Source organism: Heteronotia binoei, chromosome 1, assembly GCF_032191835.1.
Source record: "Heteronotia binoei isolate CCM8104 ecotype False Entrance Well chromosome 1, APGP_CSIRO_Hbin_v1, whole genome shotgun sequence".
Classification (NCBI taxonomy): domain Eukaryota; kingdom Metazoa; phylum Chordata; class Lepidosauria; order Squamata; family Gekkonidae; genus Heteronotia; species Heteronotia binoei.
In genome coordinates this window covers 153,973,275-154,000,946 of record NC_083223.1, presented here as the reverse complement: position 1 = coordinate 154,000,946, position 27,672 = coordinate 153,973,275, and the positions used below count along the sequence as shown (strand labels likewise).

Here is a 27,672-nt window from a genome sequence, read left to right as displayed (position 1 = left end):
AGGTTACTGAGAGGCGAGATCTTGGATGTGCCGGAAGAAAAGACGCACGTGCGCGGAGGGACCGGGCAAGGGGGTGGGGCTAGAGGGATAGAAGCGTGGAGCTGCGGATGAAAGCTGGAGGCGGCTCTGTGGTGAGTGCGCGCGTGCACACCGACCAGCAACTGCTGAGTTGGAGTTACGGAATAGAAATGTGTGCAGTAATAGTGGGGGGAAGGCAGTAAGTGAAGTTACCTGCAGTCATGGCTAGGAAATGTGTCTATAGAAGTGCCCCATGGTTTAGGCTCAGTTCTAAACTCAAGTATGCAGGGATGTCTCGTCAAAAGAAACATGCATTCTAGTGGAGGAAGATCCCTCATGGCTATGTGTATTGATTGAGCGAGAAATGTCGCGTTTAGTCCACTATTTCAACAGTATTGAACTTGGCAGAGGGGCTGCGGCAGAACTCAAGTTATATTGTTTACAACGGACATTGGGATAGAGGTTTACAAGATAATGCATGGGATGGAGAAAGTAGAGAAAGAAGTACTTTTCTCCCTTTCTCACAATACAAGAACTCGTGGGCACTCGATGAAATTGCTGAGCAGACAGGTTAAAACGGATAAAAGGAAATACTTCTTCACCCAAAGGGTGATTAACATGTGGAATTCACTGCCACAGGAGGTGGTGGCGGCCACAAGTATAGCCACCTTCAAGAGGGGTTTAGAAAAAAATATGGAGCAGAGGTCCATCCGTGGCTATTAGCCACAGTGTGTGTGTGTATATATAAATTTTTTTGCCACTGTGTGACACAGAGTGTTGGACTGGATGGGCCGTTGGCCTGATCCAACATGGCTTCTCTTATGTTCTTATGGACAGAAGAAATGAGCAAGGGATCCAGTCTGGTTTCTTAAAAATATACTGTACCTACGGCCTCTGCTACTGTTTAAATTAGTTCTCAAACTGCAGCAGATTGCCCCCCCCCCTCGTTTTGATTATTAACCACATTCCCCAGGCCCACATTTTTTAGTCTCAGGTTTCAGAGGGTGACTGATTTTGAAGGGCCACAGCACAAAAGGCCTTGTCTCAAGTTCTAAGTTTCATAGTACCTCTTTATTGGGGAGCGGCTTTGTGCTAGAGGCAGAAAGAAATTTTCACACCGATTAACATCATAGAGCCAGAGGCTGAGTGAACAGGATTGGGAAGTGGCCTGGAAGAACTTTCAGAGTGCAATTTAGAAATTAAGACCAGTGTCACACAAAATGTGACCTGCTGGCAGAGCCATAGCCAGCAGGGGAGGCACAGGAGCAGTGCCTCTATAGAATCTGCAGTATACCCACCCAGTCTTCCATGTCTTCTGGTACTTAACTGAAAGCTGCAATTGGTTGTTATTGTCCATGGATACAGAGCGGTGTTTCTATCACTATGCTGAAATGCAGTTCACTTTTATACCAGAAGTAGCTATGACTGTATTAGAACTGCACTTACTTGGAGCCATTCAATTAATTAGAGTTCCTATGGCTGAACTCTGGAATTTCTAAACTAATCTGTGTATTTTTTAGGTAGTGCTTTGTGTTGACTGCAGGCTCTGGAAGCTTCCACCCTTTTAAACAGGGGGGAAGCCCTCTGCCCCTGTGATGGACATTCCATGCCCCTATCCCTAGATAACTCGAAGGCTTAATTTTCACATTGGCCAGATGGGTAACAGAAGGGTTCATGCTCTATCCTACACAGACCCATTGTGGTCCTTGGACCCCAGTTTCAGAAATGCTCTTCTGAATAGAAGCAAGGCCACAAAACATCCTTGTGTTCTGTTGGAGTACCTAGAAGATCAAGGGCACTTCTATTATGATGATATTATTTCTCTTTTTTCTGCTTTGAGTTTTTCCTCTTATGATGCTTTAGTTTATGATGATAAAGATAATTGGTATTTATATAGTATGTTTTGAGAGTACAGAGTACTTATCGTATTATCTCAGCAGCCTTTATAGCATTATAAAGGAGATCAGTATTTTTATGCTCATTTCACATATGGACAGAGCATCTGTTAATATAGCAAGTCCAAATGAATATACAGAACTGCCTTGAAGAGATATTTCTATGACAAGAAGCAGTGTAGGTTTGTAATACAAATAAAACAATAACTGAAACTTTTAAAAAATATATGTTTAACATTTCAGGTAGAATCTCCATGGCTGCAATTTACTCTGGTATTCATCTGAAGCTGAAAAGCTCAAAGACATCTTGGGAAGACAAACTTAAATTGGCTCAGTTTGCATGGATTTCTCATCAGTGTGTCCTTCCAAATAAAGAACAAGTAATGGATTCCCTCAATTTGGGGGAAAATGTTTTTTCTCAATGTTGTTGTGATATAATGCATCAGTCCTTTAATATGTTTAATTTTGAAGACTTTCTTCAGGTTATGTTTAAATACTAATATAGGGACAGATGGACTCAACACTTTTTTGTGAGTTAGTAGATTCTGAGGGCTTATTTACAAGGCTGGTGATTCCATTACGTACCTCTGATCTTGAGCCTGCCGTTTTTACAATATCTATTTCTGTATTACTCTGCCTTCCTATTGATCAGATTATCATTTTGTGTAAGTGGAAAATGGGGACATGGGTATGCTTGCTGACTGCACTTCTTTATTGTTATTGGCTTCTGTGCACTCAGAGTCCCATCAGCATAGGGTCTTCCGCATGTACGCACCAATGCACTTAGACTGTGGATGTGACCGGTCCATACTCTTTCCCTCCCCATTCCACTGTCACAAAACGCTTTTGCAGTGTCTGTGAAACTGTTGGTTTAAAAACAAAGCAATAGACAAAAACTTCACTAAACATGTAAAATTATTAATCATTTTATATCTTTTTAGTGGGAATGCAAAATGGTTTATAAAACAAAAGAAAAAATAAATACCACACAAATAGGAGAATGGTTTCGCATGGACTTTCTCTCAGACAAATTCATCCAGATCTTATTCAGCTGCTTCTAGCCACCTAGGAGGCTTTTCTCTGTTTCTTTCATCCCCCTGCCAGAAAAAGTGCTCTAGGTTTGGGATGGGATAGGCTTCCTGTCCACAAATGGGGATACTATTTATTTATTGCACTCACTGCATACTTTCCTTCCTAAAAGCTGCTTACCTATATACTTTTTCCTGCTCTCAGGTAGTATATGATTCTCTACTCTTCAGTTTCTCCTCACAGTAGCCTTGGAACATAGACCAGGCTGAGAGAAAGTAACTGGTGAAGTCACCCAGTGAGTTCCATCATAGAATGTTTGAACCAGGACTTCTCAGTTCTAATCCCAACACCCTGAACTGCTGTACTTCTCTGTGGATCTCAAATAGTCTCCCATCCAGGCAGTCTGCAGGGAAGACTAGACCTGGGGAACTTCAGCAATAGGGCTATATCATACACTTTCAGACATCTTTTGCTTTTGCTTGGTTCGGATGTAAAATAAAACAACCATTCTAGTTTGTGAAAGCAGGATTCAACTTGCAAACAATGACTAAAAAACTGGTTTGCCTTGACACATACAAGTTTCATTTCCTTCTTTCTGTTGCTTGGGCATCAAACAAGAAAACAGTACCCTAACTAATGGTACTTAGTGGTCTGGTTTGCAGTCAGAGTAAGTGTAGTTTAATTAAACCATGGTTTCACACAATGTCTTTCCCTCTCCCTGCCTCCCTGAGTCTACATGTTTTAAAATGTCATATTTTTTTGGGTTTTGGAACATAGGTCTTACTGGATTGGGTGAGTCATACACTGGTTTCTTGTTATAGCAAGAAACTTGATTTGTCAGATGAAATTATTGAGAAGCTTTGGACATACCTGGACAACATTCTTCGTAGCAAAAAACTACAGAGTCTTATCAAGGATGGAAAAACAGTCACCCTACGTTTTTCAATTGCACAGGTAATTTAGTGCTTACATGCTAATAGGATTGTATGACTTTGTTCCACAGTAGGTGGAACCATGAGCTACATTAGGCCCACTCAACCTCTTTGATTACCTCACAGAACCTCTGTTTCCTCCCCTCCCTTGTACTTCTCTGTCTTGGTTTCCATATGTGTTACTGCTGACATCTCTGTACAACAAAGTTCCCTCTAAGCTGCAGAGTCTTGTGAGCACAAATTCTACTTTGTGAGCTACTGGCATTAAAATTGGGAGCTACTGCATAAATTTGTGTGCTCTGGGGTCATCCTTTCTGAGCTAAGACAAAAATGTGTGAGCTGGAGGCTAAAAATCTGTGAGCTAGCTCATGCTAAATCAGCTTAGAGGGAATACTGCTGTCCACCATATTCTGTTATGATATTTCAGATATCCACATAGCTAAGTTTACATATAGTGGTTATGCATACAACATGTATGTACATGTAAAGAATTAGATATGTAAGATATTAGCATGGTGATGAGGGCAGATACATAAGGAGAGATAACTGTCTGGGGATGGCAAGTAATGGGGTTTAATTGGTACTGTAAGGAATACAAAGTGGAGACCTACATGGACTTTGCTCTACTCCTGAATGTACCTTCCTCCCCGCCCCTTTTCCCAACAGCTTTGCCTGTTCTCACATACTGTGTTTCTCACATCCCCATCATTTCCAAACTCCATCCCCCTGTAATGACAGCATGTTTATTATGCTTTTTTATTTTTATATCTCACTTTTCTCCCTGATGGGAACCTAAAGTGGTTTTTCACATCATTCTCTGCTCCTCCACTCTACCCTCAGAAAAACAATCTTGTGAGGTAGGTTTGCCTGAGAGATTTTGACAAGATCACTCAGCAAGCTTCCATGGCAAAGCAGGGATTCTAACCCAGTTATCCCAGTCCAACACTGTAACCACTATGCCACACCAGCTTTCATGAACGTTTGCAGACATTTATTTACTTTGATTCCCCCCCCCCCCATTCTTTTTTAACATTTCAGATTTCAGATTTTTCTGTAAACCAGGAGGTTTTACAGAAACCTATATCCTAATCTGGTTGGACATGTTTCAGAAAGGTTTTTTTAACTGCATGGGAGCCACCAAAATTGAATTGTATTTGTTTTTCTTCCTCCTAAAAGCATATGGTATTTGTGTGTAAGAATTAAATGTAGTAAAATATTTAAAGTGTTTAAATTTAGATGCCAGCTATTTCTCATCTCAAGATTATGGGGGTAAACATAACACAGTTACTCTGACTGATCCCATACATGTTTACTTAGAAATAAATCCAGTTGAATTCAGTGGGGCTGAACTTCCAAGTATGTCTGGGATTATAGCCTTTGGATAAATACATACATGGTTATATGATTCTTACTACCAAGGAAATTAAGCTGAAGTGCAGGACCAGTTAGTGCTCTAAATTCCAAAAATGAATTTTTAGGATTTTAGGGCATAAATTATATTATTTAAGAGACTCATTCTTGTTGCACTCTTGTCTCGTGCAGAATATGAGCTCATGATGACAAAGTTTGCTGTTGGAAAGCCTAAGATATCAGGAAAAAGGGAATATTTCATTGTCTGCAAGCACTGTACAGTTTTATTTGTACTTGGTATCTGTGCCAGATTCGACTTACCAGAAAGGCTGAATTTCCTCACAGCTATCTGTAGGGTATTTCAGATTCTCTGCTGACTTGCTCTTAGGACTCCGCTCATATGAACAGCTGATCTTGCAAAGAGCCACAGTGGATGAGTTTGATAGTCATATCTGATAGCTGAACTATGGGGAGGAACTTCTCATAATTAGATTAATTGGATTAGCATAAATAAATCACAGAATTCATGCATAAATAATGTTAGAAGTAATGCATAAGTAATGCAAGGAACACTGACTTTTTGAGCATAATTCTTGTGTGGAATGTTGAGCATTAGTAATTCTCTGCTTCTTATTTATTCTTCAGGTCATAAATGAAAGGCTTTCCGTTTCTTACACTCAAAAAACCCTGACGGATGTTGGCACTGTATTAAATTGTTGTAGGTCTATTCTTTCAGTTTCCCCCCTCGCCATAGTTTATACTGCAAAATATGAACTTCTGGTGGATCTTCTAAGTAAGCTGTCCTGGTTAGCATGTTGGCAGTTATCATCAGAAGATGCTGTGTCCTCCCAGTTGTTTGAAGTCCTCCAGTTGACCCTTGGGCAGTACCTTCTGATTCAGAGGCAGCAAGCCAATGCCAATCGTGTCTTTGGACAAGTCACCAAATCTTTGCTTCAGCCATGCCTGCTCTTGAGACATTTCTTAACAGCCAGGGTGTGGACACAGGGAGAGGATAGCCATGGACGTCAGCACCTGAGCAGGGAAATCCGGAATGGCATAGAGGCTTTGGTGAAGGCTGGCATTTTCCAACCAGAACTCTTGCCATCTTACAGAGAAGAGCTGCTGCCAGAGAAGGAATCCCACAATGTAAAGAAAAGGGCTCTGAAAACTCTCCTTCTGCCAGCCAGTACCATCCAGATGGTTGTTGGGGATACTAGCTTTTGCCAGTCAGATGTTCATGAGAAAGCAGTAGCAAGTTCAGTGCCTCTTCTTTTTAAACTCTTTGTGGAGTCTTACAATAAGGCTGAAGACCACTTGGTTTGTTTTTACATGCTCACTAAACTTTTTGGCTGTCTAAAGGTTGCGCGCCTGCAGGGGGATCTTTGGACTTACCAGCTTTCTCCATCTGAATGGAGTCCGGAGCTCCTTGCAGTGGAGCAGCTTCTGAACTCGGTGCTGAGCAACAGTACCTATAATGTTGCTGTTGACAGAATTCGACACAAGGAGGTCCAGTTTCACTTCTACCGTCAGGTGGCACAGACACTAGTCAATCACCCACAGGCCACCATCCCTGCTTGGTTTAGGTGTTTCAGGGCCTTGATATCACTAAATCATTTGATTGTGGAGCCTGATTTAGATGACTTGGTGGCTTCAGCTTGGATTGATGCTGAGGTTTCTGAGCCACGTACAAAAAAGGCTCAGGAGGCTCTTGTTAATGCTCTCTTTCAGACTTATGCCAAGTTGCGGCAGTTCCAGAAACTCTTTGAAGAGGTCTTGTCTGTCATCTGCCGCCCTGCTGCAGAAGATTTAAGGCTCCCAGTTCTGCCTGCTGGCATCAAGGCCAAACTCTGTGAGTACCTTCTAGAACTGCCACCCAATCAGATATTGGACATTCTGTACCTCATACTGGAGAAATGTCAGACTTCAATTATTCCTGATGTTAGAGGTGATTCTGACATGGCTTTGAAGCTGAAGTCCATGAGCACATTGCTTCATTCTGTTCTGTTCAACATGAGGACTTTAGATGATTCCACCCCATTGCCTGTGGTCCATCGGACTCAGAATCTGCTGGAGACCATGCAGAGGGAGATAATCCAAGCTTTGTTAGATCTGCTGAAGGACTGTCAGGTGGAAGATACAGAGCTGGAGCTTTGGCTTGAGAAAGTAGGAGACTCTGTTCTCCTGCTTGCTTGCACCTGGGTAGCAGCAGATACTCTGTTTGGTTTAAATTGCAGCAAATATATCTCCCCATTAGGCACAGCGGCCCTTACTGTTGCTGATTCCACTGCAAATTTCTCAGACTTCTCCACTGTTCTCCCTGGCTTTGATGCACAGTATTGGGAAAAGATAACTAAGCTTCTAAGTAGTTCCTGCTCAGGTAGTAGGTATTGTATAGAATGGCTGATGCTTCAGAAGATCAAGAGAATGTTGTTGTATTCCAGCTGCCATACAGAGGGATTGAAACAGATTATACAGCGTGCTGCAGCTTTTATCCTTCACTCTGGAAAGTCTTGCATGACTGAAGTTGAACCTGAACCATGGGATGGCAATGCAGCTACCATAAATAGCTGCACTTACCCAACTGCTCACTGGCATCTTGTTGTTTCAAATCTTCTGATTTTGAATCCATTTTTGTCTGTGAATGATGCACTGTATGTTGCAGATGTACTTCTGAAGACAATGTTGATGAACCAAACACAGGCAGCGTCCTCCGATGCAGACGATTCTTTAATCTCAGTTGGAAAGGTGTCTAAAGATTTCCTGCACAGCCCACTTCTTCCAGAAATGAGGATGCTACACACCTCTTTTATAAGCCACATAGTTCAGCATTGTGCTAGTGTGCTGTACCCTACAGTTCAGAACGTTGCCAGTCAGCCTCTTCGGCAGCTGTCTGTGGAAGGTATTCCATGGTGCGAAGCCAGCTTTTCCTCCTGTGTTGCTGGAGAGAGGCCTAAAGAAGAATTATCTGTGTGCTGGACAGTAATGGAGGAAGTTGCACAAAATATACTGTCATTGGTGAAAGTGAGATCTTTTGTTACTTTAGAAGAAGAGCATATCAGAATGCTTTTGGATTTGCTGGAGGTCATTTCCGTATTGAATCTGGACAGCCTTTTTCCCATGGATCACGCTCGGCTGTTCCTCTCACTCTTGTCTTTGACTGTCAATACCAGAGCTAACGTTTCCTGTGGTGAGGCCTGGTCTTTGAAACTCCTGGCAACCTGCTACCATCTGTTAGCACGTTTACAGACTGGCAGAAATGTCACCTCCTCCTTTAAGGTCTTGCATGCTAGTGATGCTCTTGAAGCTGTCTTCACTTCTGTGCTTGTGGTCTGCCAGACTTTTGCCAGCACTTTGCCAGCTGCTCCTTGGGAGGAATTCCTTCAAGGGATCCAAGTCTTTTTGGAACACTATCTTCAGATAGTTCTTGAAAGGCGGCTGAGTGTGAAACTGAACATGGAAAAGTTCACATCTTTCCTAGCGGCTTGCCAGCCACATGCAGCCAGCAGCGAACTCACTGAGCTCTGGAACCCAACTGCGTATCAGCTTCTGTTAGTGGCGCTAACTGCCCAGTGTCATGTTCTGACTTTGCACATCCAAAAGCAGAGTGGAAACTGGAAGGCGTCAGAAACATTGCTCAATCTGCTCAAGCAGGCCATGCTTCAGACAGGAGCAACCATCCAAATTTTCCTTAGAAACAGTACCAAAGGCCAGCCACTGCCTTTAGCATTTATCCCATGTGCCACAACCCTTCTGAAAGCAGACTTGTCTTGTACTCAGATAGCATGCCCTATGACTGGGGAGGATGAGCAAAAGAGGCTTCAAGAATCAAGGAGAAACCAGCAGCTTTCTCACAGGGATTTATACCAAAGATTTTATACTCAAATACTGAGAGAATTGGACTTGGCAGGTGGCAGTTTCCAGTTCCTTAGCTCTGCCTTGCATTTCTTAGCTGTCTTCTGTTCCATGCCTGAGCTGCTTCCTGCACAAGAAACTTCTGTTGCTGTATTCCATTCCATAAAGAAACTGCTTTCTGGTAGGCCATCATTCTTTTTCCCTTCCCTGTGTTAAATGTGGAGACATAGTGTCAGATTAAAACTGTTTAAGTGGTCTGTTTAGGAATTGTAGAAGGGATGACAAATGTATCTCTGCTTCTAAATCTGGTACTGTTGGCACAGAAGTTTATTACAAAGACACTTCTGAGTATGGACAAGACTGGCTTATCATAACATCTCTTCTGTAGAAGGTTTCTTGGTACTCGTTCCACTAGCCAGTCTGCCTCAAAAAACATCATTGAAATCACATAATGGGCTGCATACTATGTCCACTAATATGGACTGGGAGTTGCCCAGAAATTGAAAATTCTCAGACTTTGAAATACTTCTTTTAAATTAAAAAAAGCAAGTTTCTCTCCCTTATGGTTGTGGGTAGAATTGAAAAACATGTTTGGTTTCTGCTTAATAACTAGAGGAAATATGGATCCGTCTTCAGACAGGTGGTGGTACTTCCTCACAGCTTGTCTCCTTGTGTTCCCTCATGGTACTGAAGTCATGTACCTCTATATATATCTCTTTCCTTATGACACCCAGCCCTCCTTTGTTTTAACATAACAGGGCAAAACTTAGCATATTCAATTCAAAAAGATTTTTTTAAAAATCCAAATCAATTACCTTAGGTAAGTAAAAAAAGATTAAAATATGGGTCTAGTTTGAAATATTCATACTTGCTGTGCAGTTTGACAGATTTCAGTAGAATTGTCAGCTTTGGAACTAGAGATGGCTCCCATTTCTTTCAAATATGGCTAGTGGCTATTAAACCTTGGTCCATTAGGCAGCACTTAGATGACTGCAGTCTGATCTTGTAGGTAGCTGTGTTCTGGAGAAATCATATAGCTGCTAGAAAAGAATCTGTAAATATGCTCATGGTTATCCAGCATGGAGAAAACTTGCTTGGGTGATAAAAGAAAATTCTTATTACTACAGTTTATTTCTGTATTATTGGTAATGGGCGGGGGGAGGAGTGAGATGTCCTTTGTTTGGAAAGCATTAACATTCACACAGATGTTCCAGGGTCCTAAACTGTTCAGATGATATCTTTTTCTTGAACCATTGCAGGTCCTGGAATCACACTTCAAGTGATTCAAAGCGTAGAAATGCAGCTGGCAGAGTTGATTGCCCAGCTGGTGAAGAATTGCACCATTGACAACTTTTGTGCCATACTGAGGCTGGTGCTTGAGGGGCTGGACATTTGCAATGCTTGGAAACAAAATACCAAGGTAAGAGCTTTCTGATTTATAACCTCTTATGTGAATGGACAGAAGAGCTGGAGTCCAGTAGCTCTTTAGAGACCAGAAGGATTTTCAGGGTATGACTTCTTACTTGGGGTATGAGTCCTTCATCAGATGTGTGAATCAGTGACTGTCTCCTCTACAGCCCAGTTCCATTACATTACAGATTTTTTTCAAGTACTTGGGAGGAGACATCAGAATGTGTAGCTTTGATATTTACAGATATGATTTGTTATGAAGATATTAAGCTGTCCTTTAAGGTCTTGACCTTTCACAGCCTTGCTACCTGAGGTCCTTTTTTGGGATGGCGATGTTGGGGATTAATCTTGGAGGCTTCCATGTGCAAAGCATTATGCCCTACCCATAAAGCTTGTGGCACTTCCCAAAGTACTCAAGTGGGGAACTGACTCATCGACTGGTGTATTCAAGGGTCCTGTTCTGGGTGACCTTGGACCAAGTGTTCGTTCTCTCAGCCTAACCTATCTGACAAGGTTGTTGTGAAGATCAAATAGGAGGCAGGAAACATGAGTGAGATTTTATAAATCTGATAAATAATGAAACAAATGTTAGTGTAGATGTAATGCCATAGAGTATCTCTTGCTGCTTTCTGAGGCATCAGTTCTGATGATGCTCATGTGTTTCTTAAAGATATGTGACATTAAAAAGTTTTTGAAAGGATGCTTTTATCACACAAACTATCCTAGTACAATGGTTCCTGTTCACAGTGAGGAGATTTATTAGTAAGTGTTTGCTGTTTGCTGTTGTATACAGAAACTATTTCTGATAAGGATTCTGTCATGGAAATGGGTAAAAGAAATGCTCAACTCAAAAGCGTATCTATTTGCAACACTGTGTATAAAGTAAAACTTTTAGCACAGACCTTTTCTAGTCCCCTTTTGTATCATTGCCTGGAGGGGAAAAATCAGATGATTTTCCCTGGCCTGACAGTTTTTGGACCAACCAATTGTTAGGCATAGACCAATAATGATCTTTGGTGAGAGGAAAGCAGAAGGCAATAGGAAATACTGTAGAATAAGGTAGTGGTAGCAGAGTCAAAGGTAATGAGCTGGGCAAGGCATCAAAAGCCATGGCTGGGTGGTTGAAACAGCTGACTGAAATTGAATCCATCAAAGACAGAGGTCCTGTACCTAGGCCATGGGGGATTGGGAATCAGGCTTCCAGCTTTCCATGGGCACCATTGGTGCCAACATTGGGGGTGAAGAACCTTGGGGTGTTCCTGGATGCCTCCTGACTATGGAGACCCAGGTCACTGCCAATGCCAAGCCTGAGGTGGATCAGGCAATTGGTCCTGTATCTCACCCTCCGTGACCTGGTTACAGTGACCTATGCAGCAGTCACTTCCAGGTTGGTTTATTGTAAATCTCTCTATGTGAGGGTGCCCTTGACTCTACTCTGGAAATTGCAGCTGGTGCAGAACACAGCAGCATGGACGCAATTCATCCTGTGCTACGTGAACTGCACAGGCTGCCTATTGAGAACTGGATCACCTTCAGAGCCCTACACCGCTAGGGGCCAGCATATCTTCGGGACTGTCTCTCTGCATATGAGCCCCTCAGAACCCTACAATCAGGGAACCAGCACCCCTTGGTGGTCCCTGGCTCCAGGGATATCCATCTTGCCTCAACTAGGGCCAGGGCTTTTTTGGCCCTGCCCCCCACCTGTTGGAATGGGCGTCCATTAGAGATCACAGTTTTGCAGGGCCTCTAAAGTGGAGCTCTTCCACCCGGCCTTTAGTTGAGACAGCGAGCGCCTCCTTGTTATTAGGCCTCCATCTATATGCATTTGTTGGCTGTATCTGTTAAGGAACTGTCTATTGTTGCTGAATTTTAGATGTTTTAATCTGTATATTTTAAATACTGTGGTTTTAACTGATTTTGACATGTGATGGAACCTGCCTTGAGCCTGCTTGCGGGAAGGGCAGGATACAAATCCAGTAAAATAAATAGTAAATAAATGGGCTTCAACCAAAAGGAAATCAAGTGGGCCTGAACCTACAACTTTGGTACACTTACACAGAAGAAAGTATGATGGTCTTATTTGTCTGTGAATACATAGATCAGTTCATTTCTCTAATTCTGTACTTACATCAAAATGAATGTCAGAATTAATGACATAACCAGATTATCCACCCCCTCCCTGCAATTTATAATGCATCTCCTACTATTGAAAATGGACAGTATATTTTTTCAGTTATTGTATTGTTGTGTTTTCTGCAGCAAGTACTGTCAGCTGTTACTCTAGTTAAACTTCTACTTGGCTGCCCTTTAAGTGGAGAGAAGGAGAAAGCTTTCTGGCTTTCAAGTCCACAGTTAATCACCGCTTTAGTCGTAAGTATTATTGCAATCTAGACCATAGTCATTTGGTGCCTTCTCGTGCTGCTGAGAAGGAAGTGTGTAGTAGCCATGTTTTGTTCTTCATGCAGGTGTGACATACCTGTCCACACACCCCACTTCAGTCTCACTGATATCCAGTCACAATGGTGCAAATGGAGCTACTGTTACTGTTGATTCTGTTTGCCTTGCACATATGCAATATTTTGTAAGTTATTTTATGACACGAAGGGAGTAGTCATGTTGCTCTGTACAATGTTTTGTTTAAATGATGTTGGATTTACACCTAACACTAGGGCTGCAAAGCCACTTGGGATATTAAAAATTGAAAATTATGCGTGGTTTGTTCCTTGTTTTTTTGGGTTTTGTTTGAAAGTCAAACTGAGTGAACCTTCTTGCACGGGGTCTTCATTGTGAGGGAGCACATAGCCACCAATGGCAAAAAAAAGTGAAAAATATTTTTAAAGCAGTGTGAGGGTATGAGCAGCTGAATCACTTCCCACAGCAAGTTGATATTTAGCGGTAGGGATGGGCATGAACCAGTTCATGAACCAAAATTTGGCCCAAATTTGGGTTGGTTCAGAGTTCACAGACTGATGTTGTGGCTGGTTCGGTTCAGCTGTTCAGGGCCAGTCATTTAAACCTGACAGCTGAGCAGCAAAAGGGTCCACTGGTCAGCTGTTAAGTTTAAATGGTTGACTGGAAGCCATTTAACTCTTTGGTTTTGCTTCCCCACCTTCAAAGGAGGTGGGAAGTGAAACTTAAGGGTTAAATGGCTGCCAGCCATTTAAACCTAACGGCTGGTCAGTGAACCCGGTCTCCTGCTGGGTTTAAATGGCTGTGAGCCATTAAACCTCAGTTTTGCTTCCCCATTCAAAGCAGGGTGGGGGTGGGGGAGGCGAAGCAAAACCAACAAACTAAATGCTTGGCAGCCTTTTAACTCTTTCCAGGCATTCCCCTCCCTTTTCTCCTGACCCTGGGAACCTGAGGCTGGGAGAAAGTTGGAAGGGAAGTCCCTTCCAGGGCAGTCCCCACTTCCTTTCTCCCTCTGGTGGCTCACTGCATCTAGGAGAAAGGGGAGCTGAACTTGATTTGGGTGGGGCCCGTTTGGGTCAGTTTGGGTTGGGACTTTTGGGAGCTGCCCTAACCCACTTTTGGGGGATTTGTGTCCATCCCTGTCACAGTCATGCAAACACATTTTTTTTTTGGTAATTTTTTTGCATGCGTGTGTGAGTGTGTACACCCATTCCTGGAAATCATGGCAACTTCTGGGGCATGGAGGACCTTCAGTAGTGGCTTGATAGCCTGCTTCTTCTTCCTGTCTGTGGTATTCTCTGAAGATCTCCCATACAAATGCTTGCCAGGGCCGGCCCTGCTTAGCTTCTGAGATCTGATGAGATTGGGCTTGCCTGGGCTATCCAAGTCAGGGCATGCAAACGCATTTCAAATGGTAATTGTAATAGCAAGGTAGGTACATTTTCTGGAAAGTTTTGCCGTTTCTCAGGTATAGATTGTAGTGCATGTCTTTCTGGGGGAAAATGCAGTCTTGTAGATGTGCAGCCTTAAGATGCCTACAGAGTTCTAGCCTCTTGTCTGTCTGTCTTTGTGTAGCCTTGTGTGTGTATGCGCATATATATGCTCTGTAAAAGCATATAAATATATGCTAATACCTGGGATGCATTATTAAACATAGATCTGCTGATATTGGATATGCATTTGCTGATATTACTAAATTTGTACCGTGTATGTTTTTGGTAGCCCTTTTAAAATTGTTTGATATCATGGGCACAGTCTTATCACCCTACTTCTTTCTTTTGGTTTAGATGCAAGCCAAAGAGGCTTCTCAAGACCACACAATGATCCCCTCCCTCATTGTACTTATATTGGAGACAGCAGCAATCCTCCTGAGGCAAGGAGAAGGGATTCTCTCCAACCCTCATCATGTCACCCTCATGTTCGGCATTCTTCTGACTGTCCCTCTTGACCATTTAAAAACAGAGGACTATTACAGCATCTTCTTGGGAATTCATGAAGTTCTTTTTTCCATACTACAGTACCACCCTAAGGTAATGACTGGACAGTTCTTTCTTTTTGTTCTAGCATTTAAGGCCTGATGGTTCTGAAGTGGTCCCAGCAAGGCAGCAACAGTACCAGAAGGTAGCAGGATTTTGCATTTTTTAATGCAGTGGTCCCCAACTTTTTTGGCACCAGGGACCAGTTTTGTGGAAGACAATTTTTCCACGGACCAGCGGGGAGGGGATGGTTTCAGGATGATACAATTGTGCCTTTATTTCTATTATTACGTTGCAATATATAATGAAATAATTATACAACTCATGGTCCAGTTGCTAACAGGCCACGGCCCAGTACTGGTCCATGGCCCGGGGGTTGGGGACCTCTGTTTTAATGTGCCATAGTTTAGAATTAGATCCCATGCTTTGTATGACATGGGCACCCGAGGATTGATCACTAGCAAAGGAATTTTTCATTAGAGCAGGGCCAAACTCCCTGATGGCAGGAACTCTTTTAAATATTAGGCCATACCACCTGATTTCACCAGAAATGTGGTCATTTAGCCATACATACCTCATAAAGCTTCTGGTGATTGTTCCACAAAGCATGGGCAGCTACCCAAAAAGATTTCAAGAAGACCAACATTTCTTCTTCACTGGTATCTGGTGCTCTAGCTGCTCCATAAATTCTCAGAACAGGAGACATCTTCCATCATATCAATGACTACATTTTACTATAAAGTGTATGGAGCCATTTTAATATATATTTTTTAAAAAATTAGAAACAGATTAAGAGAATTCACTCTCTCAAACTGCATATACACACATATATATCCCCCATTATTTATAGGCTGTGTGTGATTTGAGTGTATGTATAAACACACAGCAATACTAACACGAAATACTCCTGACATCTGTATTCACTATTTTCTGTTGTCCTGTCAATATCCTGATTATTTAAATATGACTCTCTTAAGATTTCTGTTAACAAGTACTTTTTATTTTTTTTAAGTCTTACATTTTGTAAACCTTCCATAAAATTGAACTAAGTGATGAAAGGCTGCCTGTGTCTAATGTATAAGCACAAGACAGAAGGAAAGGCTGCCTGTTTAAACCCTTAGTGTCTCTAAATAGTCTGCCATTATTTGTGCATTACACCAACACAGGCCAAAGAGGGAGTGGAGGAAAGTATGCTGAAGCCAGGGGCTTCTTTTGCAAGGTGAGGCCAGAACCTGGTATGTCAACACAGACCAGCAAGTAAACCACAGCATCAAGGGCCATTGCCCACCCCCCTCATCCGCGTAGGTGAGCCAAGCACTACAGATTGGTCAGCTACAGAAGAAGATGCCTCAGTGATCCCACAAAGCAGGATGCCCCAAGCTCTGAAGGAGGCGCACTGCAGAGTCACAGCACAACTGCTGCAAATCCCCAAGCACAAGCCGCTGCTCCATAGAAGCCAGCCGCTTCCTCCCAGTTCATTGCAGGGCAGAATGCGGCCTTCAGCCAGATGCTTCTTGGGGCATCAGCAGCCATCTAGCCTCTGTTTAAAATCCTCCAAAGGAGAACCCATCACCTCCTGAGGAACCACTCTGTCAGGAAGATCTTCCTAATGTTTAGTCAAAAACTCTTCTGATTTAATTTCAACCCGTTGGTTCTAGTCCAACCTTCAGGGGCAACAGAAAACAACTCTTTACCATGCTCTATATGACACCTCTTCAAGTACTTGAAGATGGTGATCATATCACCACATTGGCCACTGTGTGACACAGAGTGTTGGACTGGATGGGCCATTGGCCTGATCCAACATGGCTTCTCTTATGTTCTTATCACCTCACAGTTGTCTCCTCTCCAAGCTAAACATTCCAGCTCCTTCTGCCTTTCTTCATAGGACTTCATCTCCAGACCCCTCCCCATCTTTGTTGCTCCCCTCTGGACACATTCTAGCTTGTCTATATCCTTCATAAATTGTAAACTGAACATAATACTTTAGATGAGGTCTAATCAGAGGAGAGTAAAGCAATACCATCACTTCGTGTGATCTGGTCTGCTGATACAGCCCCAAATGGCAGTTACCTTTTTAGCTACTGCATCACACTGCTGATAACCCTTTTTTGTTGTTTTTAGCATCTCTCGCTAGCCTAAGCTCATACTGAGCTTTAGCTTTCCTAACTTGATCTGGGGAGGGACGGTGGTTCAGTGGTAGAGCATCTGCTTGGGAAGCAGAAGGTCCCAGGTTCAATCCCTGGCATCTCCAAAAAAGGGTCCAGGCAAATAGGTGTGAAAAACCTCAGCTTGAGACCCTGGAGAGCCGCTGCTAGTCTGAGAAGACAATACTGACTTTGATGGATCAAGTGTCTGATTCAGTATAAGGCAGCTTCATATGTTCATATGTACAACCACTGGTTATTTGTTTATATTCATCCTTTGTTATAAAGCCCTCCTTCCACTTCCTAAATGAGTCTTTTTTATTTCTCAAGTCCTTAGAAAATTTATGAAGCCACCTTGGCTTCTTTAGGCTCCTCCAGTTTTTCCTTCTCATAGGAATTGTTTGTGATTATGCCTTCAATGTTTCACTTTTAAGAAAACTCCCACCCCTCTTGAACTTTCTTCTCCTTAAGTATTTCTGACCATGAGATTCTACCCAGCATAACTTTAAGTTTGCCAACATTTGCTTTCTTGAAGCCCAGTCTATATGTCTGACTATGTATAGCTTTTCCCTTCCCCAAGACTGTACATTCCAAAATTACATGGTCACTACTACCCAGATTACCCACTACTTTCACATTATCAACTAGTTCTTCCCTGTTGGTGAGAATCAAGTCCAAGATAGCAGATCCCCTTGTTTCCCTCTCTACTTTCTGGAAAAGGAAGTTGTCAGCACGGCAAGTCAGCAGTTTTTACCCAGAGACTTTCAACTGAACTGTTACGCTCAGATTCATGTATTTCCTCACAAGTATAAATCTCCTATACATATAATGCAACTCCTCCACCCTTCCTTGTTTGTCCCTTTTAATAAATTGTATCCCTCAATCCTAATATTCCAGTTGTGAGTTTAAGTAATGCCTATTATGTCATAGTCCCCTTCCTGTATTAGGACTTCTAGTTCCTCCTGCTTGTTTCCCATACTCTGCATATTAGTGTAGAGACATTGTGATCCATGTTTTATACTCCCTGAGGTTTATTATGGGCTACCATAGATTCTAGACTTCCCACATTTCCTTCCCCTGCTTAGACTTATTTTGGTTCTGTACCTATTCCTTTTAATGGAGACCTTCTGGGAGACTGACATAAGAGTAAGAAATATTTATTCTGGAAGTCTTTGAACAGTGTTGATTATGTTATTTTTAGATCTGCATTTGAATCCAACTCTGTTTTTATGGATTACAGATTTTGACATTTTAAATTTTTGGTGATTTATTGTAGACTGCTTTACGCATTTTTAAAATTGGTATAAATTTTCTAAATGAAAAATAATCTGACAAATGTTTTGAAGGATTTTGTAAATCTGGGGTTTGGGGTATCACACCAGATGTACTTTAGCGTTCATAAATTTAGTTTTGTGTGTGTAAAAATGCTGCAGTGTCATATTTAATTGCTTTTTAGGTGATGCTAAAAGCTGCTCCATCTTTCCTGTGCAGTTTCCATAAACTGGTGGTTTCTGTTATGCATGAGGGAAGACAGAAAGGAGATGGAGGTCTGAGATTTATTGCTTTGTTTCCTTTTCTTATCCTAGGCTATGTAAAGTATGTTTGCGTAATGGGGGCAAATTATATGTAGCAGAATTTCAGCTTTTAAATTCTTGAATCATGTTGAATTTATGATTATTATGGAAATCTGAAAGAGAGTTTTATCACCAAAGGCCAACTACTGCTGGCCTTTTCACATACCTCCCCCCCCCAACAATGCACATATAAATATTTACACAGAGGCTTGTTTCTTCTACCTGTTCCTCACAGAAGCCTCAGCGTAGATGATAACACCAAGTAGGTTCATCAGCAGGGCGACTTTGGCAGTTTGCCACAGGAAGACTCAGAATGCATGGAGGTATCAGGCAAGCTTGAACAAGAGAGTAATGGCTCTCTGGGCCCAGTTGTTTTCAGACAGGATGTGGTTGTGGAGAACAGGCAAAGAAGCAGACCACAGAGAAGAGGAAAGTAGTGCTTAGCGCAAGGACCCAAGTGTATGGAAGAAGTGCTAGAGGGGAACGGACCAGTAGAAAGGGGAAAGTTTAAAATGCAGTTCTTCTCCCTTGTAATAAATTATAAACCTGAGGTGGGTGAAGCTAACCCCAACTTTTGGTCTTGGACTAACCAATTTCTAATAAGTGGCCTATACAAGAAAGCAGCGACTGGGCTGGTGATTTCAAGATCCTGTGGACACCAGGTAGGATGTTCTCTTGTCCCCCAAGGGCACCATGGACCCTTGTGACTTTAGTTTATCTGTAGTGTATAATACACCGCCAGGAGTGGCCAAAATCTGTTGTTTTTCTACCCAGAATGTGGCTTTGATTGCAAGTTACAGTACACTGATTCGGCACTCATTATGAAACTTCCTGTTTTTTTACAGTTCTAGTTAGTCCTTCATTAAATATGAAAAGAGAGTCACACTTCCCCCCTCTGTAATTAATGGAGCTGAAGTTTGCCTTGTGCAGATCACAAAACATGTTAAGGTGGCACAGCCTCTGAATTTGATATGTAGAAGTCTGTTTTTAGTAAACATTCACACATTTCTTTGATGACTGCTTTTAAATTTTTGGTATTTATACTTTTCCACTTCAGTTGTCATTCCATGGTCAGATTGCAGAACTGTGTTGTGGTTGGATAAGTTTGGTTTCCTTTTTCTTGTGTTTGCAAGGAAAAAATCCTAACGTGTATCATGTTTGAATCTTTTTCTTATACTCCTTTTTCTTTTCTTTTCTTTTTTTTACACCCCTTTTCCTAAGGGATGACGAATGAATTGGGAATTATACTTAAATGTGCCCAGTTGTTAGAACGGATGTACAGTTACATTGCTGCAAAAACAGAAGAGTTCACTATTTTTTCTGCTTTCATTGTGGGCCAGTATGTGACTGAACTGCAGAAGGTAATAGCTATTTATTCTAGGGATATATTTAATTGTAGGAAACAGAATTTGCTGCCAATTGTGTAGGTGTTTGGATTTGTACACCTGTATCTGCCAAAACTCAGAGACACCCAGTTTGGTGTAGTGGTTAAGTGTGCGGACTCTTATCTGGGAGAACCGGGTTTGATTCCCCACTCCTCCACTTGCACCTGCTAGCATGGCCTTGGGTCAGCCATAGCCCTGGCAGAGGTTGTCCTTAAAAGGGCAGCTGCTGTGAGAGCCCTCTCCAGCCCCACCCACCTCACAGGGTGTCTGTTGTGGGGGAGGAAGGTAAAGGAGATTTTGAGCCGCTCTGAGACTCTTCGGAGTGGAGGGCGGGATATAAATCCAATATCTTCTTCTTCTGTGGTTGTTGAACTGCAGATCTAAATATACCTACCTGAAAACATGTTTGAAATCATGGTCAGATTACACTATCATTCTGCACAACCCATATCTGTTTCCATGCAGGCAAATTAGGTGACTCCTTGTGGCATTACTTGGATGCTGTTGGCAGACTTTCCATATCAAAAGTATTTTTCAATTTATTTGCTCTCTGTCTTTTATCAGACTGTCTTACTGTTTTTTGTTGTGGGGTTTCAAATGTTGATTAGGGGAAACTCATCTCCAGAATAGTTTGTAAGGTGAAAAATTGAGGCCAGCAGAAAACTGTTAGAACCCCATTAAATAGGATGCCTATAAAATTTGTCTATTTTCTTAGTGATAATAAATTTCAAAATTTTGATGGTACATGTTGAACATGTTATTCTTTTTATGGCAGCTGTCTCCTCTTCACCTCTGATGTATTATTTGCATTGTCAGAGCAAGCAAAATTTCCCTGCATTAGGAAGGAGTTTATTACTTGCCTGAGGAAAAGAGAAAAACCTGGATTTTAATGACAGCCTCTAGATTAGTTTCTGTTATTCCAGCAATTTAGAATGACAGGTCTGGCAGCTTGATGCTAATTTGGGCTTTCAACATAGAGCAAGAATGTTGCCGTTGCAGAAATCACAACCCTCTCCAGGGGGAAGCCTTAGCCCATTAGAGGCTGCTGGGGCTGATGTTTTGTTGCAGAGACTGTGCTAGTTATAGCTGAAGGAAACAGCCAGTGCTCAGGTGGAGAAGATTTTACTTCTAGCTCTGCCAGGGACTTTGTTGATTATTGGGCTTAGGTTTTCTGATTTAAGAGGATAATGGATAATGAATGCATATCTTGCCTGTGGAGACAGAAAAGGTGTGTGTATGTAGCAGTATTTTCTGCAGAATAAACTTTGTTAAAACCAAGTTGGTTCTATAAACGTTAATGTCTTCTCTATTTGTGTGTCTTGTATTTGAAGAGAAACAAGTTCTTACTTAAGGTTACACTGAAACCAGCCCGTTATGTGGCTATGAAATTTTATGGCATATAGATGTGCTGATGACTGTCAATCTTGACTGATCTATGATTTAACCAGTAACAATTAATTGACTTCAAATTACATTGTGGTGCATAATGATAAATATTCTGATACAATAACTTCTTTAGAACTTGAAGGATGGTTTCCAAAAGCTGGTAGTAAGAACTTTTAGAACAGACCATTTGGAATAATTTTGGTGTGCCATTAGGATTATATTTCTCTTGAAAAATTCTCATTAATTTCAATCTATTATTTTTGTACTAGAAGTGATTGGCTTTACCACAGATGTGCTAATAAACTAACAACTGTGTTTTTTCCTAACCACGTGTGTTTTTGAAGTACTAACCAGCTCTAAGTCATTTTGTGTTTATTTTAGGTAACCTTGCACCCAGCTGTAAAGAAACATCTAACCGAAGGGATTTATCAGATTCTTGATCTTTGCATTGATTCTGATATCAAGTTCCTAAATGTATCTCTACCAATGGGAGTCAGGGAAGTCTTGAAGGAACTGTACAGTGACTATACACATTACAGAACTCTACAACAGGGGGATGAAAAGTATAGAGCATGAGGAATCCTTTCTTATTGTTTCAGAATCTCATGGAAGACCCTCTTCCAGAGCAATGGGCACCTGATATTTTAAATGGTTTTTGTACTGTTTTACAGCACTTGGGACTTGTTCATTTCACTGGGCACATATGAGACTTTCCCTGTGCACATATGACTCTGGCAAACTATGCACTCCTTAAGACTCATAATAGAATCTGTTTTTTTACCTCTAGAAAGAGATGTTAAAGTATTTGTACAGTTACATTTATACTCTCAAGACATCCATTTGTAAGATAATGCCAGAATTTTCAAGAGACATTGTGGTTCTTAAATTACTGCAGAAAATAATCATTTATATTAATTTTTTAAAATTTTGTTATAAGTTTGTTTGTTTGCTTTTACATTCAGACCACAGAACTTCTGTGTTAAGATACCATTGTTAAAGCTAAGAATCCTTTTTTTTTAAAAAAATTGTGAATACTGTTCCTTGTCTGCACTAAACATTAACACCAATAAAGTATCATCATAGATTGGGAGTGTAAATATACTTATGTACTGGTGTGGGATGAATAGCAATAGCCTTCTGATGACCAAGTAACTGCTCAAGTGTCCATTTTCTTCTGAAAGCAAACCTTTCCAGGTGAGGTACCCAGGAGAGTTTTGTAGCAGCTGAGGCTTCCTTTGCCTTAAAGGGCAGCTGATGGGGAAAGAATGGAACAAGGTACATAATCATCTTTGAAATTATGAATTTGATCATTTTTGTTTTGCCCTTCCTCCATGGAACCTAGAACATAAAATTAACCCATTTTGTCTTCGCAACAGCCTGGCTTAAAGTAGTGTTAGATGTGAGACAAAGTGGCTTCAAGGATAAAAGGCTGCCCAAATTCAAATAGATTACACTAGTTTTCCTCTAAAAGCCTGTTCTTTATATTGTGGTTTGAGAAATGTTTACCAAATATTGGCTTTTCCCTAGTTTCTTCTGCCCGCTTGTGATTAATTCATGAAACCTCAACAATTTAAATTTAACTTGTGGTTCCATGGTACAACTCTTTCTCTTTTGGCCACTATAGGCTTGTGATAGCAGAGCACAACCTTGGGAGCAAGTACAACCTTCTTCCATCCTTGTCTGGTGTTTGAAAGCACTGGAGAAGGGGACATGAAAAGCATCAGAGAGAGAGCAGAATGTATGAACAAGAGCAGAAGAAATGTCAGGAGAAGGGGATCCATGCTTCTCTCTCTCTCCTTCCCCTAAATGTCCCCATGCAGCTTATGAAATTTCATGACCGTTATCTAGTCAGAAACATAAATCCTTGTTTGACCATACAGTATGGCTATGACTAGACTCCCAAGACTCTGCTAACAGTAGAAGAATTATGTCCTGACAGTTTCCTGCCTTGAAAGAAGAGAGACAATTCTGTACCTTAAATGTTGAAAATCTGCTCTGAGGAAGAAGTCAGTTGAAGAACTGAAAGCAGTTTTGCACAGACACAAGAACTGGAAATGAAATTTGGCAAGGCCGTTGAGTAGGGAGATGAGACTCCCATTCAGACCAAAGGAAAGGGGATATATCTCCAGGGGAAAGAAGAAGAATCCCTGCCAGTTAAACAGGGAGAGTAATCGCTGGGAGAAGGAGGAGATCCCTGGTCTGCTGTGAAAGAAAACTGCCTGAGACACCTCAAGAGCTAGAGAGAAATTTGGGATTAAAAGGAAGGAAGTTGGGTAACTAAAAGAAGGCACCAGCCACAAGGAAATAATAGGAGAAATAGGAAACTATATTAAGAAGTGTTATAGTTTTTGGCAAACCTAGGGAGAAAGCCTCCCCATATTAAGATCTCAGTGATTAAGAAAATAATCTTCAATAACTCTCATTTGCCTGTATAAATAATTACAATCTGTGCAGCCACTGATTTTTGCCTCAAAGTTAACAACTTCTGATTACATCTGAGCTTCCTCTGTCTTTTAAATAAAATCTTTTGTTTGACTTCTGTTTGACTTACATTGTCTCCAGTGTCATTTGAAGGGGTTCAAGCCAAAACAGTTCCATATTCTCTCAGGTTCCAGGGCTGGGCTAAAAGCCAAATTGTGAATGGGTGGGACAGATAGTCTTACAAAGAAAAAGACTCAGTCACAGAAGGGAACAAAATTTTGGGAGTGAAAATCTACCACTGAGGGAGAGCAGTGTGAGCGGCAGTCATAGTAATATCCTTCGTTAATATTGGTGGTTAGCTAGGAGTTTTGAAGATGATGTATGCATGGCCTATATCTTCTGTTTGATGAGACCAACATGTTCAAAATTTTGATTCTAACTGCCATACAAAGTTTTATCATAAGGGGGAGCCATTAACAGGAATCCATTGCCTGTTTTTAGAAAGGTGCTGAAAGGAAAACTAGTTTTTGAGAAATTCCTGTTGGCATTTTAGCTAATGGTGAATGGTAATATCCTTAGAAGAGTGTAGAATGTTGTGTGCTATCAATATTTTAAAAAGGAATCTTGTGGCACCTCCAAGACTAACAGATTGACTAGGGCATGAGCTCGAATGCTGAGAACCTGAGGTGAAGATTTCAAAATAATAATCCGACACCACCAGCATCATTTGCAATAGGTGGGGGAGGAGTGGGCGACCAGGTAATAAAGGAGAGATGAACAGACAGGGGAGCACACCTCTGCCACATCTTTCAGTGCATCTGATGAGCAGATCTCTGAATTGTGGCTTGATCACATCATGTAGATAAAGGACAGTAGGGCTAACTCACTGCTTCAACCACTAGGCTAGTCTAAAACAAGTCACAACCTCAGTCTCCAATCTAATAAATGACAGCAGAGGTGCCAAACTAATTTTGTTACAAGGGCTGGATCTGACATAAATGTCACTTTGTTGGGCTGGGCCATGCATGCCATAAAATGTAACACAAGGTATTGGAGATATAAACTTTATAAAGGTGATTTCAAATGCTGAGTGGCAATAGCAGGCTTGATTGGATTAGGTGAGATATACAGAGGGGTAATAGATGTGGCAATACCATCGTTGGTAATGAGACAGGAAACCTAGGTCTCAATTTGACCCAAGAGGATTCAGTCCAGGAGGATACAAAGAATGGGCATAAGTCTGACATTAGAAACCACACCATGCAGTTGCTGACCCAAGGGTAGTGGTGCTTTTACAAAGGAATTTCAAAGGGAAATTAGCGACTATTGAATTGCAATTTCTCTTGGACTGAATTCAGAACTTGTTTTCCTGTCTCGAGTCATTACCAGTGTGTGCTATTATCATTTGGCATTTGAAATCACTCTCCAAAATATGACCAATTCCAGTGTTCTAATTCCTAATCAGGGTCTTTTGGGGGGAAAAAAATCCAGATTGGAACAGAGAAATACAATTTTTTTTTAAGCAACAACTACTTTTCAGGATAAGCCAAAATAACTTCCTCAGTGTTCATTGTGCTCGTCAGAAGAACCTATCATCCATCTGCCAACTTCAGCACCTGGTTGGCACATCAAGGAAGTGAGTGAGTGAGAGCAGCCAAAAGGGGGCAGAGCCCAGTAAGCCCCGCCCCTTCTTTTCTCTTGTGGTTTCTGCCTCAGGGAAGGCAGGATTTGAGCTGGAGCAAAGGCAGCTGTCTGAAGGAGAGAAAAAATCCTGATATGCATAACATGTCTTGCTGCTGCTACCCTCCCTTTCACTGTGCAGCCCGGTAGCTAACAGGCCACGGACCGGGACAGGTCCATGGACCAGGGGTTGGGGACGCCTGCTCTAATTAATTACTTTGGAACAATTTGGTTACCTACCTGACTGTTCATCTATACACCTTTAGTACAGTTGTTTGCCTTTAAGAATGTACTATATTGATTTTAATTATTCTTAGAGTTATAAAATTCCACTGAATAATTCAAAAGTTTGGAAAGTTTTTGCTACACAGTTCTTTTTGGGCACTAGTTCTACTGTGTCCTGCTGTTATATATTTTCTTCTGTGTCACAGCTTGCTTTGCCAGGCTTGCTCAGTTGCACAGGAGCTACGGAGTAAAGTCTCTGTTTTCTCCATTGGCTGACCAGCATATGAAGTAACTTATGTACAAAAGCTCACAATGCCCAGCCATTTCATGTTTTCCTCTGGGTCTTACTCAAAGCATTGACCACAAGATTTCTGTAATGAATGTAGATAAATCAAAAGTAGGTTTGCAACTTACAGATACACACCTAAACAACATACTCAAGATTGCTACACCACAAACATTGTCTCCAGATTTTGATGCAGTAATTCAGAGCAAAGGTGTCAGTTATCAGAAACTGTTAATTGCAAGAGTGCTAGTCTTTCAAGCATATTTTATTTTAATATTTAAAAAGTTTTAAAATATTAAAATAAAGTTTATATCTGTGCTACCTGGAATTACATTTTATTATATGTCTCAGGTTTTTTTCAGAAAGGCTAAGAGAATGTCCCTATGAGTACAGATCAAAGGCCATCTATGTCCAATGGTGGCCAGTTTGATGGCTGTGGGAAGTTCATAGGCAGGGCATAATAGTGACAGAATCATAGATGACCATTCTCTGATGCTCATCTATAGCAAGGGTGGCCAAACTTGCTTAACATAAGAGCCTCACAGAAAAAACGTCAGATATTTGAAAGACACAAGACATGGACAAATATTACACACGTCTTTATTAAAACGCTTAATATTTTCTTTGCACAGAAAGATAAAATACATATGTATGCACTTTACAACATGACCATGCTAGAAGGAGACATTGTTTTAAAAAAACAAAAGCTGGGAATAACAGTCTCCAAAAGACTAGCATAGGGAAAGGGATTGGGGAGGGACAGTGGCTCAGTGGTAGAGCATCTGCTTGAGAAGCAGAAGGTCCCAGGTTCAATCCCTGGCATCTCCAAAAAAGGGTCCAGGCAAATAGGTGTGAAAAACCTCAGCTTGAGATCCTGGAGAGCCGCTGCTAGTCTGAGAAGACAATACTGACTTTGATGGACCAAGGGTCTGATTCAGTATAAGGCAGCTTCATATGTTCAAAGGTTAGAAAATTATTTTTTGGCACCAGTGGGGAAGGAAACACACATGTACCATATAAATCATTGACTACCATTTGCATCTGTGACAGGAGGACCATTCTACTAAGCATCCCCCTAGAATGATCATCCTGTTGTTGCTTCAGTTGTCAAAATTTACCTTTCAGAAAATGGCACAATAGGCACATGTCTTTATTAAAACTCTTTATTTAACTTTATTAAAACTATTAAAATATGTTATAGTTTATTTAAATAGACTGGCAGGAAAGGGATGAGATATTTACATAGGATTTGGGGATTTAGAAGATGTAGGCAGACCGTTAAAACTGAACAGAACTATGTCTGAGGTTACTGACTTCATATGATGCGGTGTTACCCTTCAGTTGGTTTAATTTTTACTGAAGGTATCCTCACCATTAAAGGTTTATCTTTTTATAATTCTTCTAGATTTCCAGTTAACTTTCTCATTTTCTAATCACACAATCTTGAGGGTGCCCTGCTTTGTCCCTGTGGTTATAAGACTAAGGTCTTTCCACTAGACCTCTTTCTTTGGTGAGACTGTTACTATCTTCCCTTGAAGATAAATAACCTGTGCCTTTGAAACCTTTTGAGGGCCCTTCATTGCCACCTCTAAAACTTTTGCCAAAGCCTGATCTACCAGATTTCAAGTATTTTCTTTCTTTGGATACTAAGCTTAATACAGGAAACTGTTTTCCTTCTCAAGATATGATACAGAGAC

The 27,672-nt window shown here is 41.3% G+C and overlaps 1 protein-coding gene and 1 non-coding gene across 2 annotated transcripts; both read left to right on the top strand.

Moving 5' to 3' along the window:
• The first annotated feature begins 40 nt into the window (after nt 1-40).
• URB2 (URB2 ribosome biogenesis homolog) lies at nt 41-23,898 on the top strand. The gene is made up of 10 exons (XM_060242838.1): nt 41-131; nt 2,157-2,293; nt 3,720-3,896; nt 5,870-9,257; nt 10,336-10,496; nt 12,746-12,856; nt 14,683-14,925; nt 18,475-18,565; nt 19,814-19,953; nt 21,745-23,898. The coding sequence occupies exons 2-10, from the start codon at nt 2,168-2,170 to the stop codon at nt 21,937-21,939; spliced, it is 4,632 nt and encodes a 1,543-aa protein (XP_060098821.1). The 5' UTR covers nt 41-131; nt 2,157-2,167; the 3' UTR covers nt 21,940-23,898.
• Nucleotides 23,899-26,732: 2,834 nt separating this feature from the next.
• TRNAL-GAG (transfer RNA leucine (anticodon GAG)) lies at nt 26,733-26,803 on the top strand. The gene has a single exon. It is a non-coding gene; the product is annotated as a tRNA-Leu (tRNA).
• Nucleotides 26,804-27,672: the final 869 nt, after the last annotated feature.

Coding starts and splice junctions, on each gene's coding strand:
- URB2 (XM_060242838.1), top strand. CDS start 2,168: ATGGCTGCAATTTACTCTGGTATTCATCTGAAGCTGAAAAGCTCAAAG. Junction 3,897..5,869: donor TACGTTTTTCAATTGCACAG/GTAATTTAGTGC, acceptor TTTATTCTTCAG/GTCATAAATGAAAGGCTTTC. Junction 12,857..14,682: donor AGTTAATCACCGCTTTAGTC/GTAAGTATTATT, acceptor CTTTTGGTTTAG/ATGCAAGCCAAAGAGGCTTC.